Source organism: Talpa occidentalis, unplaced genomic scaffold (assembly GCF_014898055.3).
Source record: "Talpa occidentalis isolate TD23 unplaced genomic scaffold, MPIMG_talOcc4v2.1 talOcc4.5, whole genome shotgun sequence".
Lineage (NCBI taxonomy): Eukaryota > Metazoa > Chordata > Mammalia > Eulipotyphla > Talpidae > Talpa > Talpa occidentalis.
In genome coordinates, this window is record NW_023604861.1 from 99064769 (window position 1) to 99080257 (window position 15489).

General features: G+C 48.2%; 1 protein-coding gene across 1 annotated transcript in view; it reads left to right on the top strand.

Annotated features, from left to right (window-relative positions):
* CNNM4 (cyclin and CBS domain divalent metal cation transport mediator 4) overlaps positions 1–14316 on the top strand; it is a 36522-nt gene extending 22206 nt beyond the window's left edge. Inside the window, 6 exon segments of the mRNA XM_037527886.2 lie at positions 4290–4433; positions 4778–4912; positions 5891–6060; positions 6302–6398; positions 11261–11442; positions 11727–14316. Coding sequence (XP_037383783.1) covers positions 4290–4433; positions 4778–4912; positions 5891–6060; positions 6302–6398; positions 11261–11442; positions 11727–11924 — 926 coding nt within the window. The 3' untranslated portion in view covers positions 11925–14316.
* Positions 14317–15489: the final 1173 nt, after the last annotated feature.

A 15489-nucleotide genomic window follows, 5' to 3' on the forward strand; every position in this document is an offset into this window, starting at 1 on the left:
TAGATTTAAATTTCATATATTGTAAATATATAAGCCCTAAATAAATTCACTTATTTTAAACAGTGAAATCAGCTAATAGTAATTTTTTCTCTAGTCTCCACCCTTTCCCCCTGCTGATATCTTTCTGCTAAGGAACATCCATGTGAACTGAGTCATTCATTCCACAGATATTCATTGAACACTTACTGTGCTTGGGGAGACTAATGCCCCTGTTGTAACAGACCTCAAAATTCAGAGGGAGAAGACACACCAGTGCCATAATCATAAACTTAAAAACAACACAAAGAATGAGCATATTGTTTACTTATTTTATTATTTTTTAAAGATTTATTTTATTTATTTATGCATACAAGAGCTGGGGTACAGGCCAGAGGTGTGGGGGATGAGAGGATTCGCCAGAGACAGAGTAGGGAGCAGAACAGGCGGATCTATTGAAATACACTGCTGAGGGGAGCAGCAGGCGAGACAGGAAAGGTCTGCTGTGCCATGTGGGTTAGCTCCCTGGCAGGGGATCAAACTTATGTTGCAGGGGCTGCAGATAGCTTCATAGTGCTGAGACTTAACCCCTTGTACCACCAGGGAGGCCCTGCATAAACCGATGACCACTGCTTGCTGAAGTAGAGATTAAAGTTTTTAGTACACTTCTCAGAGTAGGCCTACTGAGAGAGAGAATGTTGCATTTGAACAGAGACCTAAAAGGCAGGGGAGCTTTGCAGACCTATGGGAGAGGGGTAGGCTAAGCAGAGGGAGCAGTGTGTTGTGCTTAAGGGCCAGCAAGGAATCTGTGTGGCTTTTGGAGCAGGTGAGAGAGAAAGAGGTGTAGGTGACCAGGTGAGGGACATTGGGAATTGGGGCCATGGGGAGCTATGTGGCTTTTACTGGAAGCTACTGGAGGATTTGGGGTGAGGCACTAGCTGTGTCTTGAGAGTAGACTTGGGGTCCAGGATGAAGCAGGGAGATGGTTAGAGGCTCTTTCAGCCCTCTGTGTGAGAGGATGCTTATGGCCCAGAATGGGACAGTAGAGGTGGAGGCCACCAGTAGGGGTTGGGGCCTTCCTACAAGTAGAGATGAATGACTTATATGTAGAGGAGAAAAGAAATAGAAGAGGCAAAGTTTATTGCCTTACAACTTCATCAGCCGCATGGACAGAGATGGGGGGGGTGAAGTCAGGAGGGAGGGCAGGAGCTTGGCTTTGGCTTTGTCATGCTCACAATGTTAGATATACGTGTGCTGTCAGTCAGCAGTTGGATATGTGAGTCTGGAGGGCACAGGGGAAGGCGGGACTGCAAATAGTTGCCACCTTGACATACAGTCTGAGGCAAGGACCAGGTGCAAGGACTGAGCCTTGGAACTTGTCCAAATTAAGAAGTCAGGGATAAGGAGCTGCCTCTAGGGTCTCTGGAACACCAGAAGAGCCGTGTCCTGGAAGCCAAGGGGAGCATGGGTTTCTAGGAGGAGGGAGAGAGTCACTCCTGGTCAGAGGCTGCAGTCTGGGCAGATCATCTGAGAATGAGCCCCTGCCCTTGGAGGTCATTGGTGATGTGGGCAAAGGGCTTCTTTGACCATGACAAGGGAAGATCTGCTGAGACCAAAAAAAAAACCAGTGTCCCGTGGTTGGACCAGCAGAGGGTGGCTGCCTGACCCCCCCGCCCAGCACCTCTACGGGGGCTCCTATCTAGCCATCCATGTTGAGCACCAGTGCACCAAAGCTGTTGGTGTGCAGAGGGAGTGACCTTGGGTGTGTCCCAGGTCTGCACATGGACAAGATAGGCACTGCCGCCAGAGGGCGCCCGCACGTTTCAGGGGATTCCACAAACAAAGGCCCCTCAGAAAGGAGCCTGGAGTTTGAGTCGCACCAAGACTGTCCTCAAGGAAGCGGCTCATTTCATCCACAGGAGGGTTATTTCTGCCCTTTAGAGAAGCCGCCAACATTTCCCTGTGAGGCCCAGTTCAACCCGTGACTGTGTGTTGGTCCGGATTTGGTCTGAGCCTGTGGGTTCACTAGAAGTTTCAGTGGGGAGGAGGATATTTTCTCAGATTATTGACGCTGTTTCTCCCCCATGGGGTAAGGGTGGGGGTGCTGGTTGCTGGCTCTGACTCCTGGACTTGAGTAACTAACTGCACCACATCAAAGGACACACCCCATTTCCCTGGGGCTCAGTCTGTGGCAGTTGAGGCACAAAGGGTCCTTGCTTACCTTATCACCTGTGCCCCTTTGTTAGTTCCCTTTAATCTTGCTTTCCCCTTATTTTTCAAATTTCAGGAAAATACATTTATCTTATCGGAGAGAACAATATAAAAGGGTACCTAGAATAGGGATACTAGGGCCCCTCCTCTAAATTCCAAATACCACCCAAAGGCAAACACTGTTACCTCTTCTAGACATTTCCTTTTACAGTTCACCACCACCCCACCACCACCACTGCCCCGCTCCCCCATTTCTATGCAGGCAGATGGCACCATGCATCCTGACCCGTTACTTTCTCTTCCACTGAGTGTATCTTGGGCTTCCACATTTCACTATTTCAGTGCAGCCAAGTTCTCTCAGGAGCAGCAGTGGGCCCTGTTTAGTACTCACGCTCTATTGCTATTGATTTAGGTTGTTTCTAGTTTGAGGTTGTTAGAAAGAATGTTCCAGTGAACTCCATTGTTTTTGTGTCTTCTGCTTTTGTAAAGATTGTAGGATAAGTTCTTGCCATTGGAGTTTCTGAGGCCAAGGTTAGGGACTCCTCTAATTTTGAGATGCTGCCAAATTGATCTTTTGATTTGTTGTTTACCTGCCCACAAACCAGAGTACTTGTGAGACTGTTTGTCTCCTTCCTACCCCCATACCCTCCCTACTGGGCATGACCAGGCCTCTACCAGTATGGAAGGTAGTAAAAGCTGCCTCCCTTTAATTCTCATTCCTCTCTGCCAATAGTTGATTTGGCTGCCCCAGATCCTTCAGAGTCTCATCCCTCCCTCAGGCGGGCATTCCTACATGAGGACCTACCAGAAGGCTACCCCTGGGTCCTGTCCTGACTGCCTGCTGCCTGCTGTGGGACCTTGGCAGATCCCACAAGTTGGCTCGTATCTAGAATGCACTAGGAATTTTCATTTGAACCTAGCCATGGTTCCACTAGCCATGTGCCAAAAGGTTTTTGAAGTAGGGTATGATAGTGACCAGGAAGTGTGTGAAAAGTTTCACAAAACAGCATGCCCCCCTCATTATAGGCAGTGTACGCTGATGTTTTTGGCTTCGTTTTTTCAAACGCTGGCCATGAGAACTGGCATCTCTGTTCTTCGAAAGAGACTCCTAGGAGTTCTGATGAGGCTATCCTGTGGTTGGGGGTTTTCTGTGGCCTTAGAGACATAGAAAACATCCTTTACACACTATCTTTATAATGAGCCCTTTCGTCCTTGGAGGGTGGCCCTAAGGAATGTATTATGAAGGGGGGGCTGTGCTAGAGACCCTGACTTGACCTTCACAGATCTCCAGGGCCTTTTCTCCTTAGATTGCTGCCAATCTGTGCCCCCACTATCTGACATAGAGTGTGAGTCAGCCCTTTCTGGCTTTCTACCTGCTCATATGCTGGGGCCAGGGGCAGGATGGGAGAGCAGGGCAGGAACTCAATAAGGAGGGCTTGGGAAGCCCTACCACAAAGCTTTGTAGAGGGTCCTTCCTCCTCACTCTCTGCCTCCTAACTTTTTCTTGCTTTATGTTGAGAGGGGTGGCCCTTCTCTAATTATAGCACATGCCCAACCTAATTAAAGCCTGGACTAATTTGTTAATAACTTTGAGAACTGAGAGCCTTTGCCTTGGGCAGTGTCATGGCCCCTGGGTAGCTGCAGGGGAGTGATGCCAAGGGGGGCTAGTGAAAGAATTTAAGGATGGTCCCTGAGGCCCTGCTGGGAGGTGAGCAGTATTGGACCATATGGGGACCACCACGTACAGCTCGCACACGTCCTTCCTGACCAGCTCTCCTGCCCATAGGTTGTGGGATTTTTCCACTGCCCAGGAGTCCCAGGTGCCCCTGAAACATGGCACCAGGCAGGATGTTGCCATTTTCATTCTATTTAAACAAATGGTCCTTAGTTGATGCCTTTAAACTTAAAAATATCTCTGGTTCTCCTTTTCATAAAAGCAGTGTCTGTTTGCAGTAGAAACTTCAGGAAATACAGAAAAGGGAAAAAACCGCCCATGACCCCACCCCAATGACTCATGACCCCAAATGTGTTAACATTTTGGTGGAGGAGTCTCATGACTGCTCCCTTTTCTCCTAGCTGACTCATTTTATTGTCCCCCCCAGGGAAGTCACACCTGGCCATCGTGCAGAAGGTGAACAATGAGGGTGAAGGTGACCCCTTCTATGAGGTGCTTGGCCTGGTCACCCTGGAGGATGTCATTGAGGAGATCATCAAGTCCGAGATCCTGGACGAGTCGGATATGTACAGTGAGTGCCACTCCCTATAGGCCTAGCACTCCTTTCCAGCTCAGACCTGAAACCAGCTCTCCCATGGTGGAAAGCTCACAGTGTCAGGATGTGGGAGCCTGGCTACCTGAGGCCCAAGAACTCAGTGCTCCTGCTTGCCTGGAAGGGAGGAGGCTGCCCTTATTCCTCCCAGCCTTGCGCATCAGCCTGGAACCATGCCAAGGCCCAGACATTGCTGCCTCTGTGCAAGAGGGGACCTCAGAGTTGGAGGCTGGAGGGCAGATGGCAGTCTGTTCCTGAGTGCTGGGGGCGGGGTGGAGGTAGGGGAGAGCAGCGTTCTCATTTCCAGGTTCTGTCTCTTGCAGCTGACAACCGAAGCCGCAAACGGGTGTGTGAGAAGAACAAGCGTGACTTCTCAGCTTTTAAGGATGCTGACAACGAACTCAAGGTGAAAATTTCACCCCAGCTGCTTCTGGCTGCACATCGCTTCCTGGCCACAGGTAAGAGCAAGAGGAGGGCCTTCACATATATTGATGGGATAAAGTCACAGAGGGAGAAATACTGGGTGACTGGCTGCTTCCCCCACTGCGGAGCCACAGAAATGAAAGGTTTAGGGAAAACACAGCTGCCCCTGGAAAGCGCCTCCCTCCATCCCTGGGGTGCTCCCTGCAGCTGGTTTTCCCTGTTAATGGGATACCTTGCAAACTCCTAGGAAGCATCCCAGTTAGTTTTGAAAATAGCTAGAGGAGAACTGAGGTGGGCAATGGGCCTCACAGGGTCCACAGAGGTTTGTGGAGTACAAGGGAGAAGGAGGTCAATCCAGGTGCCATGTGCCTACCCAGGTGAAACCCACAGCCCTTGCCCGCCTCATCTACCCTGAGGAGCCTGGATCCAGCTGTTCTGTCCCTCCTGCAACCACCCCCCCATCCCCCACCCCCGCCCAATGTTGGGTCCTACAAGACTTGACTTCTAGATCAATGGTATTTTTGTCTTCTCAACTTCTCATTCAAAATCGCTTGTGGACTTGGATGATTGATTTAAAAAAATGCCTGCCTTCTCTGCCCCCCACCCCCTCAATCTGACTTCCTTCCCAATCCCCACTTGCTAAAGGTATGATAATTCCTTTCCTTTCCTTTTCCTGCCAGATAGCGGTGATGATGACAGTATCATGTATCACGCACTTTCCGTACACCTAGAGTGTGTCTGAGAGCTTTATGTGCAACAGCCCATTTAACCTTACAGTGACCTATAAAGTTTGTAATAAAGTTTGTAATCTCCGTTTTATAGATGAGGGAATTGAGATGCAGATTAATTTGCCCACAGTTGTGCATTGTTAGCACAGGAACCCCTGTTCCCGCCCAACAGGCAGGCGGCCTGGAGTCTCAAAGTTGGGCACTGAGTGTTTTTCCCCATAAAGGGGCCTGGGCAGTACAGCACCTTCCAGGCCCCCAGAAAAGTCCTCTTCTCTCCTCCTGCAGAGGTGCCCCAGTTTAGCCCTTCTCTGATATCAGAGAAAATCCTGCTTCGGCTGCTCAAGTACCCAGATGTCATTCAGGAACTGAAGTTTGATGAGCACAAAAAATATCATGTTCACAATTACCTGTACACCCGAAATAAACCAGCTGACTACTTTATCCTCATCCTGCAGGTGAGTTGTGACCTCCCACCTCTTCCACACCCACCCTTTTGTGCCCACTCACCCTTCCTCCACTGGCCACCCTTTCCGTGAGAAGCCACCCTTGAGCCCCATGTCAGGGCCGGGCTCTGGAATCAGCTCTTCCTCATGTGCCTGTAGTCCCAATGTCTCCTTTCTTTTCCCTCTGACCTTGTCTTTTTTTCCAGTTGTGTTTTTCTGCTTGTGCTATAACCCTGATCCCGTGTGCTTTTAGGGGAAGGTGGAGGTGGAGGCCGGGAAGGAGAACATGAAGTTTGAGACAGGCGCCTTCTCCTACTACGGGACCATGGCCTTGTCCATAGTCCCCTCTGGTGAGTCACTGAGCTGTGCTTTGCTGGTCCCCATATGCCTAGAGGGGAGAGACCTTGAGTGGCAACCCAGAACCTAGGGCAGCCCAGATGACATGCAACCAAGGTGACTGGGCAGGGAGGAGGCCAGTGAGGGCAGAGCTTCCTGAGCCTGGAGGAGATGGCTTGCAAGGCAGAATGACTTGCCTCTTTGGACAGGATTCACATGGCGGAGGAAAGAAAGGGTATTCAGAGCAAAGGCTTGGAGTGAGCTGAAAGCTGTCCTGAGATGGTGAGGAGAGCAGAGGAGAAGGAAGTCTCTGGGAATAAGTGTGGGGTGCACCAGAAAGTTGATGGCTTTTGGCTGTGGTAAGAAGTGGGGCACTGTTAATGGCCTTTGAGCTGGGGCAGGTTTGCTAGCAATAGAATGGCAAGCTGGGCAAGCCACTGCATCCCTCACTGGCTATACCAGCAGGAACAGAATTTGAGAGGAGGCTATAGGACCTTGCTCTGTTGAGTGGGACAGGGGAATCCTGGGGGCAATGTGAGGGGGGTCCTATGTGTCCATGGCTGGGACCTGTTTGTCAGGCAACTTGCAGATAGTTTTGGCTTTTCAGTGGGCTTAGCCACTGCCTTTTGCTTAAGCATCTGTTTTCATGGAATAAAGGGATTCAAGAGCAAAGAGGGGCTTGATGCCCTCCAAGAAGGGTTTTGGAAAGTCCAGGGAAGGACCACTTTGGCCACCCCCATGTCCTCTGCTTCTCCAGAGGGAATTTAGGCTCTCCCTGACAGAAGAGCCTTGTGGTTGGAATTACTTGTCCCTTTCACACACAACCAACTTTCGACTGGACAGGAAGCCAGCAGAGCCCAAATCTCACCTAGCTCAACTCCTCACTAGAATGGAGCCTCTCCTGGGGCCCCAAGTTGCTGCAAGATGGTGAATAAAAGTTTGCTTTGGTGCCAGGGAGTGGGCCACATAGTGGGTGGTTGCTGTGGTTCCTGGGGGATATCTGTGCTGTGCCTATTGCTACCCTTTGACAAGGGGGGACCTCCTAAGGGAAGTTAGGGCACCCCTGAATTGCGACATAGTTCAGCACATTCATGCATCCTCTTTACGTGAGTCAGGGCTTTGCAGGCTCCCAGCTCCTGGAAGCGGGAGCAAAGTGGGGTGACAAGGCTATTTGCTCCAGCCACCCTTTCTTGCAGAGGTTGGGTCAGGGTTCTGGACTCTGTCCTTTGATCCATAGTTGCTCAGTGTCTGCTTGGAGTGGCTGGAATAGGGAAGATGGCTCCTAGGGGGCTCTAGACTCACTGTGGAAATTCCACTCTGCCACCTTCTGCCCTTCTCTCAGCGGGGCTTGTTGGTCTGTCCTGAGCATGCAGTTCATCAAAATCATGTCCTTTTTTCCACTGTGCCCCTCTGTGCCCAAGGGAGCCTGCTCTTCCATCCTGTTCCTGTGGCTCTATGCCCTGCCACCTGACCCCAGCCATTACTGACCTTTTCCTCTTTTGCTCCAGTGCCTCCAACCCAGGCTGGGTATCCGCCTGGCAAGCGGAACTCCCTGCTCTTCTGGCTCTCAGGTAACATGGCATGACTGGAGAAGTTTGCACTTCCATCTGCTGCCTGAGCCTGCACATCACAGCTATGCTAACCTTATCCTGCAGGCACTGCGGCTCCCTACACTCACCTGGGGCATCCCACCTGTTCACACTTGTGGACCAGTGTGATTTGTACTTCACCTAGGGCCCAGTTACTGAGTGGCTCTCCCTTCCGGGAAGGCTAGAAGGGACACACATGAGAAGACACAGGCTTACTCCTGGCCTAGTGAGCCCAGCTGTCAGTATCCTGGTCAAATTGACACTCAGACCTCAGTAGGATGACTTACCTATCAGCTTTCTCTAAAAAACTTTCTATCTTCCTTCAAAGACTTTGTTTTTCATTAAGTTACTGGTGTCTGTAACAGCCAGTGTTACAGAAGATAGGAACAGCCAGGCACTTAGAAGTGCAGCCCAATCACACTGCCCCATTGAATGCCTGCTCCACAGCTACTAGCTAATGATTCCAGGGAGTTGACTTGCCGTCTGTCTTGTTTTCCTCATGTAAAATGAGAGTAATACACATTAAGTGTTTATTAGAATTGTCAGGAGCAGTGAGAGAATTGATACGAAATGTTTAGTTAGAGCTCAGTTATTCTGGGTTTTTCTCATGGCTAGAATGCAACATTCTTGTTAGGAAGGAAGTGTTTGGGAAAAGGCAAAATGCCCCGGGCTATTTCTGGTCTTTGACACCTTGCACTAGACTCATTCAGTTCCTGGTTTACTGGCCTTGTCCCAGCTAAACCTCATGAAAGCCAAGGCAGCAGAGGGTGGCGGAAGATGCTGATCTCTTCAGAATTCTGGTCTGGGCTGGTCCCGAGGAGGTTAAGAGGATTGCAGGTGTCTTTGAGCTACATAATTCAGTGCATTACTTAAAAAAGCTCCCAAGGTTCCAACAGTCCTAAAAACCTATCACCTCAGTTAGTTATTTTCCATTTTGTATTTGTACAGGTGGGTTCATATCCTTAATAGTACCACTGTATCCTTTTAGAAGTTACTTGTCCCTTTCAAACACTGCCAACTTTGGCTGTGATAGGAGGTAGGAAGCTGTTAGTGGCCTTTGAGCAGGGGGACAAGTTTGCACTTGCTGAGAGCACAATGGACCATGTTGGCCCTAATTGGCCCATAGCTTAGCCTCTGTCTCTTCCTGTCTGCAATTTCTCTTGTTATATATGGCCAGGAGTTTATGTATACCTGGTTTGAGTCCTGATGCTTTTACCTAATAGGGGCACAGATATGCTTTTCATAAGCTTTCTAGTTAGAGCCACACAGCGTTTCACCAAGTACATGTGCTTTCATTTGTTATCTCTGGCCTGCTTAAGCACATTTGTATATGGGGATAGGGTTCTGTATCCTAATATATTCTATATTTTATTTATTTATTTTTTAAAGATTTATTTATTTATATTTTATTTATGCAAGCACTGGGTACAGTCAGAAGCGCGGGAGGGTGAGAGAATTCACCAGAGCCAGAGCAGGGAGCAGAGCAGGCAGAAGGACCGAAGTATACTGCTGAGGGGAGCAGCGGGCGGCAAGAGAGGTCTGCGCGCCATGTGGGGCCCTCCTCCAGTGGCCGGGGAGCAGCCGGGGATCGAACCAGCGCCGCAGAAGCTGCAGGCAGCCTTGCAACCCAGTGCTCAACCGCTGCGCCACCAGGGAGACCCTATATTCTATATTTTAAATAACACCAGCACATAGACCTCTTTCTACCAAAAACTATGTTTTTAGAGTATTTTTTCAGAAATGGAATTGAGTCCGAAACCCCTGTTTTTTGGGTTACATTTATTGTCTTGTTTTAATCACAGTGGGAACATAGTGTATTTAGAAAATTGGAAGAACCGGCTGAAAATATTTAACTTCATTACTTAATTTAATTCAGAAACATGCACTTCATATTTTGGGTTATTTCTTTCTAGGGCCTCTGTTTTTGATAGACCATATCTCTAATTTGTGTTGATTTTAAATTCAGTCCCTGTTAACAAGCATTTAATTAAAAGCATTCTATCATTCAAATAATTAATGTGAAATGTTAAGTAATATCCCTGGCATTTCTGTTTTTTTCTAAAACCTAATCAGAGGTGTTACTCAAGTTAGAGTAAGTGATTTTTTTGCTCTTATCCCTCAAAGTATTGCACACTACCCAATCAGAACATCTATACTGTATTTTCTTAGTTTTATGACTGAAGCCTGAAGATAGAGAATTACTCAGTTCATTCACAGTTAAGCCGCATTAGTCATTCAGTTGCTGGATAGCAAATGTTTGTTCACCTCACGGGACTATTTGTTAGACTAGCTAACTTTGTTGTTCGTAATTTATGAAGCAAATCTGTTCATTCCACTTCCCATTTGTTTAAAACAAGTATGTGTGCCTTCACAATTAACTTTATGCATTTCATTGATTTTTTTGAGTGTTCTTAAAAATGAGAGTTAATTATGTACAATAATGTGTGCAGTTATTTTTTCAAAATGAGGGGCTGATATCTTCCTGGTTTGGGTGGAGTCATTCCCTTTGCCTGGTCACCATCCACCGAATGGAGGGCTGTGCTGCCCCTAGTGGTGGGAAGAGGCACCTTCCCACTCCCCAGGCTGCCTCATGGGAGCTGGTCTGGGACCAGCCCTGGGAAATCACCCAGAGAGGGAAGCCTGGAGCTCTGGGGCCCCTACTTCCTGTGGGAGGAACCCACTGTTCCCCTGCCAGGCATGTTGGGGATTCAGCACACACAAGTGAGTAGGACTGTTCCATAAAGAGCAGGTCTTGTGCAGAGCATACTTTTAACCTAAGTGCATTTTAAGGTATGAACAGTGTCATGTTAAAGGGGGAGAGGGGCTGTGTATGTGTAGTGAGAATGCAAACTATACATTCTTCCTTCTAATGTAATTTGAAAGTGTGCAGTTTATGTTCCTTGACATAGGTTGGTATTGAGACAAGGATAGCAGCTTGTCTGCCATGGTAGGTACCCACTGTGTTGTCCTTGACCCATAGTTGCGGGGGGAGGGAGGAATTTTGTAGCCATAAACTTTCTATGTCTGGTTTCTGTTTGCTATTTTGCCTGTTTGTTTCTATAGACTTTTAAATACTTACTCCGCAGTATTTCTTCTAAATAGACTAACTCCTTTGCTTTGGTGAGATCAGACCTTCTGCATTTAGAGCTTCTGTTTATCCTTCAGAATTACTTCCTGTTCCAAGGTGGGGACACCACTCCCTGGGCATCTGTGGCACAGGGTTAAACAAGAGGCTGAGAAAGGGCACCAGGGTGGCTCTTGTTCTTACTGCCCCCCTCTCCCCACAGACCGCTCCCCGCCCCATGCCAGCACCCTCAGTCGCTCAGCTTCCCTCAGTTACCCAGATCGCACGGATATCTCGGGCATAGCTCCCTTGGCAGGCAGCAGCAACCAGTTTGGGAGCTCCATCCTGGGCCAGTACATCTCTGACTTCAGTGTCCGGGCACTCATGGACCTCCAGTATATTAAGGTGAGTGTGTCCCATGACCCTCTCTATGGGTAACACTGTCTTCCTTGTCTGAGGCATTTGGATCACTCTGACTCAGAATGAACCACCAGTCCAGCATGGAGTGCCCTCATGTCGTTATTCCTGGTCTTCACTCTGTATACGGGCTTCTCCAGATTCCACCTGGTCATGTCCTCTCTTCTGAGTTCACAGTTCTCAAATCTGGCCTGACCCTGTTTTTCCCATCTCTTGAGGTAGGGTTTACCTCCCAGGCCCTGCTCTCTGAACCTTACCCCTTTCTCCTGCAGGTCACCCGGCAGCAGTACCAGAATGGGCTGCTGGCCTCACGCATGGAGAATTGCCCACAGTTCCCCCTGGATGGGTGCACCATCTGCACGGAGAACTTAGCCGAGAAGCCCGAGCTGCCCGTGGTGGATGAGACCACAACTCTCCTCAACGAGCGCAACTCCTTGCTGCACAAAGCTTCCCACGAGAGTACCATCTGACAGGAGGGCCCGGGGTCCCCCGCCATTCCCGCGGGGGCCTCCCCAGTGGGCCCACATGAAGATAGGGAGCCTGTTAGGCCAGAAGGGGTACAGATAGATTGTCTAACTGAGCAGCCAGATGGCCCCCAGCCTGTGGGGGAGCTGGCCTCTGACAGGGACCTCTGAACAGCTCAGAGGTAGTGGCTGCCTAGCCCTGGACTGACTGGCAGGGCGGTGGACCAGCTACCATGAGTTAGTCTGTTTTTTACTGAAAGAATTTCTAAATTTAGGCGCATTGCTCCTCTTTTTAAATATCATTTGGGGAAGGGAATGGGGATGGGAAGACAGGGTTAAGGAATTTTATTTAAAAAAGAAAAATTTTTTTTTTCAAAACTTTAAGAGGGGTAGGCTTTCTCACCCCAGGAAGCAATAGCCATAATGTGCTCCTAGCCTTGACCTCTAGTTTATGTCCCTGACTCAGGGAGCCTGTTCTTCCTCTTCCTCCTCCAGAGGAGGAGGGTTTTCTCTTGGGAGGAAGACAGTTCTTCCCAGGAAGCAAAGAACCAAATAGCTCTCAGAATAACTGCCTGGACACCTGCACTGAAGCTGGTCTGATGTTGCTGAGGCCAAGGGATTCTGGGTGACTGATCAGGGATATGCTACAGAGAGGAGCACACCTACTTGTTGTCAATCGCTGGATCCAGGAATTTCTTAGAACTCTGCCGATGGGCTCTCCTGGTGAGTTGGGGCTAGGCTGAGGACTGTCACCCCTATACCCATTGTTTTGCCTCATACTGCTCCTTTGGACAACTCTGTCCTTATAATGGGGTTTAAAGTGTTAGGCAGGGTCTCAAACTTTTACAATTGGTTGCCCCTGCTCCCCCAGCTCTGCCCTCAACTTCACTAAAGGTTTTCCCCTCAGTGGGGAGAACATCTATGTTATAGGTGATTTGTCTGGGATGCTCCTTGTGGTTCCAGGAGGGAATCTGCTGTTAGCAATTACTACCACCCTCTTTGCACCCCACAATAGAAGTCATGTCACTGATCTATGAAGTGCTTCTTTCCAGACTCTCTGCTTCCAATTCCAAAACCCCAGTGACTCTTGGGGACTGAGAACAAGAGGACATGTTGGAAGCCAATCCAAGCAGGTTCTTCATGCCTTTTACTCAATGGCTGAGGCTTACCTGACTTTGTTCACACACTACAGAAGCCAGGAAAGGAGACTTCCCACCTAAAAGACACAACTGGTTGCCCCATTTTCCCCATGTCTGTGTAATCTAGTGTGAAGTGTCATCTTGGCTGTTGCTGAAGTGGTACTGGACCCAAGAGTCCACCCTTAGAGGGAATCCTGCCCTACCACCTTTTCCCTGAGGCTGAATCCAGCCCTGGTGCAGAGCTCCAGGATTCCTGCTATTGGGAAGGCTGTGGGACTAAGCAGTGTTGGCCCTTTCGTCGGGTGGAACAGGAACTGGAGCCCAAGATGCAGATGTGGGGGATTCTGCAGGTCTTCTGCCTGAATATTATTTATTCACTCCTTTCCTCAACCAGTGGAGTCCTGTCACCGCAAGTGTTCTGCTTTTCAGGTGCCTAGAGATTCCTAACTCTTGGGACCAGGAAATGTCTTGCATCAAGTATGCCTGCCCCTGACCAGTTGTAGTCTTCCCCAGTCACAGAATTTATTCCTAAACGTCTGGAGAGAAGGTGGTGACATCCATGGCTTCTTAGCCAAAAGGAAAAAAGACCAGCTCTTGCCCCCTGTTGGGGGAATCCCTTAGTTTTCTCCAGGAGCAGCCTGCTTTCTGAGTCCACACAGGAACTTGCAAAGCTGTATTCCTGAGGGAACCGGGGGCCAGGTGGAGCAAACCACATTGGCCTGAACCACGAGTGTGTGTGAAGTAAAGGGAGCAGGTGCGCACACTCCACAGCTACCTCTGCACACACGGTTACTACCAATAGATGGTCTCCCCCCACTTCTTTCCTCCCCTTCTCCATTTATAATCACTTCTTGCAGAGGGTCAGAATTATTTCCAAATATTACTGGTTCGATAACTTCCTCCTCCCAGTGCAATTTTTCACTTCCTATTCCAACCTCTGGTTTCTGGGCTGAGCCATATCTTGGAATTGGCCCATCCCTGCAAGTCTTCCCATGTAAGGGAGACCTTTGCAAATGGCCTCCAAATAGGTAGGCAAGCCACAGCCACCATAGTAAATAACTCATATTTATTTTGCGTAAGATTTTAATTTGTATATTTTTGTGATTTATTTTGGCATTGTTATATAAGTTTGACTCTCGGGGAGTTTTGTTGTTATGACTCTTGTGTCTTTTGTCACAAAAACAATGATAATATTTGCTAAACAATATATGGAATTTATTTTTGATTGGTAATAAAAATGAAATATGTATGAATCTTGGCGAGTCTACAATTTGAGTTTTGTGAATAATTGGTAATTGTCATAGAGATAGAAGTGGCTGTCACCTGTGACAGGGCAAAGGTCAAGTGTTCTGGGACTGTTTCGAAGCAGAAATATGTTTTCTCCAGAGCCCTTAATACCAGATATTAAAATAGGGACATGTGTTTTCTGTTGCCCCCACACTAGACTAGCACCTATTACACTGAAGGCACTTGATGTGGAAAATTCTCTTTGAATGAGTAAATGAATGAATGATCTTGTAGTAAGATCCATCTGGATTCTATACGGGGAGCATATAGTTTCTATAACCCTGAGCCCAAGCTAGGCAAGATGGTCAAGGAAGACTATCTGGAAGAACAGTTTGCAGACTTGAGAGATAGGCAGGAATTAGCTAATGGAGTCACACAATAGTTATAAGTTTAAACTCAAAAATATTTAAGTAAGTCATGAAAATGTCTTGAACCAAGTTGATCATGATCAGTAAGGAAAATGGCCCAGGGAGGATCAATGAGCGACCTGAAGGTCAAGTGACCAGTGCCTCCATTCAAGATAGGACTAACCAGGGGATGTGGGGAAGAACGGTACAAAGCAAAAAAAGCAAGCAGCCTCTTGAGGTCTCTATTGTTAACAGAAAATCACTCCTTGAACAGGTTTGTTTGCCCTGTACTGGATTCTTTATCTCTTTGGGTATTGACAGTTTAAATGACCATTTGTGTTTTTCAAGTGTGATCCAATTCTTCTGCCCAAAGTCTTCCCGAGAAAGCTATAGGTGGTTTGGTTTTTTTTTTTTTTTTTAAAGATTTATTTATACAAAGCAGAGTGACAAAGTACACTGCTGAGGGGAGCAGTGGGCGGCAGGAGAGATCTGCATGCCATGTGGGACCCTCACCTGGCAGCCGGGGATCGAACTGATGCTGCAGAGGCTGTGGGCAGCTTTGCAACCCAGTGCTCAACCGCTGCGCCACAGGGGAGGCCCCTATAGGTTGTTTTCCAAGAGCACCTGAGACCAAGGACAAAGTAATGTGAAAGGTTAAGTGCCCTGTAGAAATCCATATGGGGTGTAGAAATCCATATGGGGCTTTTCCTGTCTAACCTTTGCAACTGGTTTTTGCTGTTAATATTTTTTCAGATACAACTTTTTCAAGCATGTCTCAGTGTTATTATTTTATCTAAT